Here is an 8,380-nt window from a genome sequence, read left to right on the forward strand (position 1 = left end):
ATGTGATTATATACAGAGACTGATGTGGAGACCAGGAGGCCAGGTAGTAAGAGTGATGATCAATCGATGATAAGCAAAAGTCAAAAAATGGGAAAGATAGCTTGCAGCCTGTATGGTGAGAGATTGACAGCTTTAATATATATCAAATAAAGAAAATAATGTTATCAGATGAGAAAAATGGGAATGACTTCAGAATAGAAAAATGAAGAAAGGGAATGAAGAGGCAGTTCATAAAAAAGAAAACCAAACGACCAGATTAACAAGTGAAAAGAATAGTTGTTAGTTGCTGTTGTGTTGACCCCAACTCACACGACCGTGCGCGCCACAGAACGAAACCCTGTCGGTCACGCACCATCCTCACAACCCTTGCTGTAAGGGAGCCCATCGTTGTGGCCACCAGTGTGTCTTCCATCTCGTTGAGGGTCTTTCCCTGTCTCGATGACCCTCCACGTTACCAAGCATGACATCCTTCCCTAGGGAATCGCCCAGTGGACCATAGATGTGTCCACAGGGATGTGGAGAGTCAAGAGCAGTTGCGCATTGTTCATGGGAGTGTCACTTGGAACACCCTCTCTGGGCTGTCAGGCAGACTAAATAGGTTAAATGCATAACTTTTGACCCCAGTTGTCCTTCTGGAAATCTATCTTCGGGAAGGAATTGGACAACAATGCCCAGGGACATGCTTGAAGCGCTTGCCACTTTTTGTGATTGTGCAAAAATTGAAAGCAACCTAAATCCTTCTAGTAGATATTTGACTAAATAACAGCCTTCTACATGGAATGCCATGTAACCATTAGAAAGGGTAGTAATATACCCTGAGGTGGAGAGGTACCCACAGTGTATCGTTTAGTGAAAAAAAGGCAGGAAATAGACCAACCAGCAGACCGTGATTCCATCCTTTTTAATTTTATCTTTATTTTTGCCATGTTCCTTCCCTTCCCCTCCCACCCCTTAATCAACAAAAAAGTTTCCTTCTATTTATAAACCTTTCCTTGACTTTTTCCAATAATGAACTAATACTGTATTTGCCCTTCTGTGATTGACGTACTACATTCAGCATAATGTCCTCCAACTTCATCCACATTATGCGGTGTTTGGCAGATTCTACGTTATTCTTTAGAATTGCATAATATTCCATTGTGTGTATGTACCATAGTTTGGTCATCCATTCTCCTGCTGACAGGTTGTTTCCATCTTTTTGCTGTTGTAAACAGGGCTATGATGAACAGGGGTGTGCATGTGTCTGTTCTTGGCCTGGCTCTCACTTCTTTAGGATATATACCTAGTAAGTGAATTGCTGGGTCGAATAGTATTTCTAATTCCAACGTTTTAAGGAATCGCCACACTGCTTTCCACAGTGATTGGATCCTTTTACAGTCGCACCAGCAGTGCATGAGAGTCCCAGTCTCTGCATCCTTACCAGCATTTGTTATCTTCTGTTTGGTTGAATTTGGCTGTTAGTGCTGGGGCCACTTGGTATCTCATTGTTTTGATTTGCATCTCTAGTGATCATGAACATTTCTTCATGTGTTTGTTGGCTGCCTGAATATCTTTGCTGGTGAAGTGTCTATTCATGTCTTCTGCCCAATTTTGAATTGGATCATTTGTCATTGTGTTGTGGAGGTGTTGGAGTCTTCTATAAATTTTAGAGATAAGTCCCTTGTCAGACATGTCATTGCTGAATATTTTTTTCCCAGTCTGCGGGTTCTCCTTTTGCTCTTTTGAAGCACGTAAAAATTTAATTTTTACAACATCCCATTCATCTAGCATGATTCCATCTTTAGAGAAACAAAAAGGTCCCAGGGAACCTGTTAACTGTCACCTCAGAGATGGCGGCTCGGGAGGTTTTCATATTCTACTTTGTCAGTTTGGCTTTTTTTAGACAAGAACAAAAACATTCTATTTGAGAGCTTGAGGGAAGAGAGACAAGAAAGCCGGTGGAGAAGACCAACTTGTATCTGTAAAGAGCGTGATGCCAAGGGCTCACCTCAGGTGCTAGCACTGCCCTTGGGCTTGTTGTTGAGAGAGTGTGGTTGGAGATGCTCCCACCCACCTGCTGTGCACAGCTGTGCCCAGTGGCCTGTTGCCTAATTCCTTCCTCAGCCTTCCAAGGAGCCCTGGCCATGTGTCTCTTATCTCCTCTTTCTTCCTTCAAACCCCTGCTCCTCTCAGGTGCCCGCAGCCACTCTTTCAGACTTTTTTCTCTTCTCCTAGCGCGACATGTCCACGCTTAGTCTTAGCAAGTGAAACTGCCCGAGACTGACTAGGTCAACTGAAGCCATACAGCCTTGAGGCCCAGGAGATGTTTTGAATTTTCTTCAGATGACGGTGATTTAGAGAGTAGTTTTTCACAGTAGCTAGTGAAGAAGGATGATTGAGATCTATGTGTGTTAATTTGCTCCAGTCACCAAGATAACATTCTGTGGCTGCAGCCAAGTTGCAGAAGAGAATGTCCTCCACGCCCTTGTTTCTCCCTCTGTGCTTGAGAGGTGCTGAGGAGGAGGGAGGTCACAGGGCCACGGGAGAGCACTCAGGGCCACTGAGGCCCAGCAGGGGCGGAAGTGACTGGGGTCTCCTTTGCACAGCGATCCCTCTGTGAGAGCGAGCGGGCCCGAGTGCGGGCTGCCCGGAAGCACGCCCTGGTGTGGCCCTTGAGGCAGAGCCCCCCTGCAGACTGGCACCTCCCTCTGCCCCAGGACGAGAAGGACCAGTGAGAAGCGCCCTGCCTGGTGTCCCTGCAGCCGCCTCCAGCCTGTCTCAAGCAGGGCTGTCGTGCAAACCTAAGGACTGTGACTGGCCGTTTGTAGTGGGTCCCTGTGAGCGCCACCTGGCCTTGAACATGGAGCACGACGTCTTCAGCCCCACCTACTCTACACCTCGCCTGCTCTCAGGGTGACACTCTGAAAAACAGTTGCACCCATTCCAGAGCTTTGGGGAAGCCAAGCTTCCTTGGGGGTATCTGTGAGCAGCCAGGTCGGGCCAGCTCACGTTTCTCCCCTGGAGTGACAGCATGAGAGATGGTGGCCTGACATCTAGAATTCTCAGGTCAACTCGTGAGCCACAGCCCTGATCTGTGTGGACATGTGGGTGGATCAGAATAAGGCAGCTAAATTGAGCTTTATGTGCTTCTGTGAATGTGATGGGGCAAGGTGTGAGGGTCTTGTAGTGATGGTACCTTTATTCATCCTTGAGAAACAGGCTGCTGTGTCCTAGGCTTGGTGACTCAGGTAATGCCAGCCACCGGCCTGGGAAGCTAGGAGTGGAATCTACTCCATGGGGTTTTGGCTTGGGAAACACAAAACTCAGGCCACTCGTCTCATTCACAGCAGACACAGGTGGGCGTGGCCTGTGCCTAGGAAGAGGATGGGGCTCACCTGCACCTCTGGGCCAACTGAGCACCTCCTAAGCTGGGAGATTGGCCCCTTGGAGATGCTGTTTTTAAAGAAATGTACACAGCCTCGCATAAAAAGGGTTCATAGCTTCTTGGCTTAAAAACCCAAGCCTCAGACTCATGGAATTTAGGTTTCTTTCCCTCAAAATTTCCCTGGGTCATTTTTATTTATTTTAATATTTTCAAACATTTCTTTTTTTATTGGACATCTCAGCTACAACAGCCAATCTAGGAGGTTGAGAAAAGTATCTTAAATAAGAACCGTTTTTAGTTTAGATAAAGAAAGTAAGTATGTTGAGTTAGGCATACCCATGCACAGTAAAAATCCGAGGATGATTTAATGTAGTACAGCTATATTAGAATCCAGTGTTCAGGAGTGGGAAGACCTTTCCTGTAGTACTGGAGTGCGAAAGTATGGAAGCCAGAAGGCTTCACTATTGTCAACAGGACTAAAGGGCATGATAAAATTTTGCAACTCGGAACACAGACAAAACCAGTATTTCTTCAATTGTGAGAACATTCTTAAAAGAAAATATCCTGTATGCTGTATATATAAGATGGAAATAATCTGTTGTTAAAAAAAAAAAAAAATCTGCTAGCTACATCTCAACCAAATCCTCTACCTACTACCACCTCCCTGTATCGTCTCATCGGATGAGTGTGACAGCCCTCCTCACAGGTCTGCTTGCCACCCCTCCTACCCATTCGCCACAACCACAAGATTCGAAAAAACTAAATCTGATCCTGCCACATACTTTCCATCTAGCAACTAGTTCTTTAAAATTCTTCAAGGTCTTCCCATTGGTTTTAGGATACAAATATATATCCTCCAGGAGGCCTTCAGGCCCAGCAATTTCCAGTTTAGTAATATATCAGACTAGTAATAGATCAGACAGTGTTTCACTGCTATTCATAAGGTTTTCAGTGGCTAGTTCTTTGAGAAGCGGATGGCTTGCTCCTTCTTCCGAGTGTGTCTTAGTCTGGAAGCTCCGCTGAAGCCTGTCACCATGGGTGACCCTGCTGGGATTTGAAATACCGGTGGCATAGCCTCCAGCCCCACAGCAACACACAAGCCACCACAGTGTGATAAACTGAAAGATGAGTGGTGACCTGTAGGCCTTCGAAGAGCCTCAAAGCCCCACAGGGCCTTTGCACCTGCTGTTCCCTGTGTTACCTTATTAACACCTACTCATCTTTCAAACCACTTTTCACTTCCTCAGAGAGGCTTTCCCTGAGCCCCACACCAGGTCAGTTACCTATTATATGTGCTTATAGCTCTTTGGCTCTCTTCTTTAAGACCCTAATTACAGCCATAACTTACATATCTTTAAGTGGTTCTCTGAATGTCTGTCTCTACCTAGATCAAAGCTCTGAAGATGGAAGGTGACTGTTCTGCTAACCTTTTATCCCTGGTCCCTAGTGCAATGCTCTGTAAATATTTATTAAATGAATAATTGGATAGCTCCCCAATCAAAATGCTACATAAAGCAAAATATGGGAAACTGGCATGGCAGTGAATGTTAATATTTTATCCTTTCTTTCATTACTACAAATTACCCATTACATTCAGTTATTTACTACTAAAAAGAGAAATTATTTATTACCAGGTCAAGTTATTGAATATTACCTATAGAAGATATATATATATATATACCTGTATTTTTGTTTTAAAAAATGGTTTGTCCATATTCATAAAACAGTTGCTCTATGTAAGAAAAATATGAGTTACCATTAAATCTAATTCTCTTTTCAGAACAACCATGCATCTTTAGATCAGAGCACACATGGAACATTGTCTTCTGGTCCCTAAATTTAGAGTAGAAAGTGTTTTTAGAAATAAATACTGTGAAATCGATAAGAAGCTAAAATCAGTTAAGGCAAATAGCTATGAAACCTCAACAGAACTCTTTAATTTCTCAACGTCTATAAACAGCTTCACACAAATCACTTGGAAAATCAGCCTACAGGAGAACCAAACCCCGTACTCCCCAGGCCCGCTCTTGAAGTCAGCGGCTCTAAGAACTGATCTGTTGTAGCACCTGTTGTAGCAGATGACACTAAAGGCTGCAGGCGGTCCTCAGGCCTGGGTTCTGGATCAGTTTTCTGGCTTGGATCAGTTAGGAATCACTTCCTGAGAATCTTCACTGTGAACTGAAGTAGGTGTTAGCATTGCCTTTTCCTTCAGCTCGGCAGTCTTTTCTGATAGGGGTACGTTGTCCATGTCCATCTCAGATGCCTTTACTATGCCTTTGATTTTTAAGAGATAGCATAGCGTTTTGTCACTGGAAAGGCAAAAGTGATCTCTCAAGGTAGCCAAGGTGCATGGGTAGAATTCAGATGGAAACCAGTGAGAATCCCACAGGAACTACAAATAAAAGGTGGTAAATACTGCCTTCGGGTGGACCTTCACTGCCAGCCAACAAGGGCACTTCCAGATCGACCTTATTTGTGACTCTGAAGAAGACCACAGCCCCAGGAGACCGTGGCAGACCCCAAGGATGTGCACCGAGTCAGTGACCACGGGGCACTTCTCAGGCTACAGCCCTGTTGGCAGCTGCAATCCGGTGCCGCTGCCCAGAGCCGGGGGGCTGAGCGGCGAGGACCCCGTTAGCACTTGCGTTTCCCAACCTACGGAAGCCGGGCAAGACTGCTCGTTGGTAGATTTCTTAGCACCACCATCACAAAAGTCACCCTGCGGCAACTTGTATAAACTGACCAATTCCACCGGCGCTGTGCTGCCATTTTTCCTTTGGTCATTTTTAGAAAATGTGAAATGTATTTATTTGTTAACTTTTTAAATTTATTCCTATTATTTTAAATTGTGCTTTAGGTGCAAGTTTACAGAGCAGTTTGTTTAACATTCAACATTTCACGTACATTTGGTTTCACTCCCCAATTACCATCCCTGAGTCTAATCCACTCTCGTCCCCTCTCTTCCCAGTGAACTTGCCCCCTCCTTGTGCCCCTCCCAGTTACGCACTCCATGTGTCCTGCATTTCCTCCAAGCAAAGGTTGCCCCTCTGGTGTCCCGTGGTCGATTGCTCCAAGGGATGAATTTGCATAGCATATGTGGGTGCGTCACCCTGCGTTGAGTGGTCTGCGTGTACCTCTTATTTACTATTGGGCTGAGAGGCAGCCCCTGGGAGTGAGTTTTACTCCAGGCCCGAAGTGTATCCCGGGGCCATAGTTTTGGGGGTCCCACCAGACTCATCCGAGCAGTAATTCTGGTCGTCATTGTGTTTTGGGTTTTGTGCCACACTTTTCCTGCACTCTATCCAGAATCTCCAGTTTTGATCCTTTCCCGAGTGCTTGCCATTGCTAGTTGAGCACCATCTAGTTCTTCGGGTCTCAACGTCCATCGTGTCTTAGGGCTGATTGCTTCCAAATGCCCTTGGTTTTTTGCGCTCTTCTTTGCTTCCAATGATAGGAGACCATTAGCTGCATCTTAGATGGCCACTTGAAAGCTTTTAAGACCCCAGCTGCTACTCAGCAACATGGGTCGTGGAACAAGATTTTTATGCGTTTTGTTGTGCTGATTGAGTCTGGTGTCCCCCAGTGCTATGGTCTCAGTGGGTAGAGCCATTGGCCCTCTCTCCCAGTGTCTGGTTGTCTGTGGGGACTGCTCCATGTCTGCCTTCTGTTGTTTTTATAAGGACTGTGGGTATTTGTATCAGAAAATGTGGAATGTATTAAGAGCTATTTCACATGCTCGATTCCAAATATAGGCTGGAAATTCAAGCCACATTTGTTAGATTTCACACCTAACATTGTTGTGCTTGTATTAAAATTTTGAATGCCTATAGATGTTTATAAAATATGTATATGAACAACAGAATAAAATTTGAAGGAAAACAAACATGCAGTGCCAGGAATAAATGAAACAAACATATGTAAGATTTCTATAAAGAAAAGAAAAAAATTTGTTAAAGGCAACAAATAAATGGGAAGATGTAAAATAATAATACATATAGGAACCAAGAAGACTAGTTCTTGAAGAGGTCTCTTTTACTGCTAATGAAGCGATTTGGCGGCGTGCGACCCACAGCAGACCCGCCGTGAGTGCGGTAGGGTGGGGGTGAGGTGGCTGTGCACCCAGCCGCTGTCCCTACTCCCTTGCTTGCCAGCAGCACCCCCTGTTGCTTCTTGCCTCCCTCATGGCCAGGCTGCATCCTGGCCTCCAGCAGTGGGCCAAACACTGATTCATTCTCTGGGACAAAATAACCCATCTTTTCAAAATGTTCTATATAAATCAAAGAATAAAATTTCTCCTCATCACTTGTGTTTTCTGCTGTACGTCTCAAGAATTCTCCCTGTATTTGTGTGTATACCTGTGGGGGCAGGGGAGCACGTGTGCATATGATGTCAAGAGCAGAGGTGACTCTAAAGAGCCACACTCATCTGCCCCCATCACGGGAGGAGGGAGGACCTTGATTGGTCTAAGCCAACCTTAGGATCTCCCTCCGCCCCATGACTGTGGCTAGTTTCAAAAGGAGCTTTTCTGGCCAGTGAGGAGAGAGAAGGCTGCTAGAGGTTTCCAAGAGTTGTTTTCTTTAAGTGAAACACGAGGACGGGACATCCAGCTCTCCTGGGCTTCCTGGACTTAGCTGGGGGTGTGGGTGAAGCTGGAGGGCCAGCCAGCACACAGGGAAACTGCAGGCCTCGTGAGCTCCCCCGAGCCGGAGCCTCCCACCCTCAGGTTTGCTGTTGGGGCTCTTGCATTGGGCCGAGTGCTGCCTGCGGCTGAATGTCCTTCTTGCTTTATATCCTCTGGACGTTTACGTTCTGCTGCCCGGCCGCTCTCGCATTTTGCCTGCCTGCCTTCGTCACAGGTTCCACATCAGCACGTAGTGGGCCACCTCTCTGCACAGGATGGTGCCTCCATGCCCTCATGCATTCATCCTTCATCTCGGTGCCTCCTGTGTGCTGGGTGAGGTTTCGGACTCAGGGGTCATGGTGTCCAAACAGGTAAGTTGCTCAGAAAGAGTTTCT

At 45.9% G+C, this 8,380-nt stretch overlaps 1 protein-coding gene and 1 pseudogene across 1 annotated transcript in view; one reads left to right on the forward strand and one right to left on the reverse strand.

Annotated features, from left to right (window-relative positions):
• Positions 1–2,714, forward strand: part of CUNH22orf39 (chromosome unknown C22orf39 homolog) — a 4,862-nt gene extending 2,148 nt beyond the window's left edge. The window contains exon 3 of the mRNA XM_007958454.2: positions 2,586–2,714. Within this exon, the coding sequence (XP_007956645.1) occupies positions 2,586–2,714 (129 nt within the window). The remainder of the gene's footprint in view (positions 1–2,585) is intronic.
• Positions 2,715–5,486: 2,772 nt separating this feature from the next.
• LOC122151980 lies at positions 5,487–8,196 on the reverse strand (annotated as a pseudogene).
• Between the last annotated feature and the right edge of the window lie 184 nt (positions 8,197–8,380).

Source organism: Orycteropus afer, unplaced genomic scaffold (assembly GCF_000298275.1).
Source record: "Orycteropus afer afer isolate SDZICR_OR568_19922 unplaced genomic scaffold, OryAfe1.0 scaffold00986, whole genome shotgun sequence".
Lineage (NCBI taxonomy): Eukaryota > Metazoa > Chordata > Mammalia > Tubulidentata > Orycteropodidae > Orycteropus > Orycteropus afer.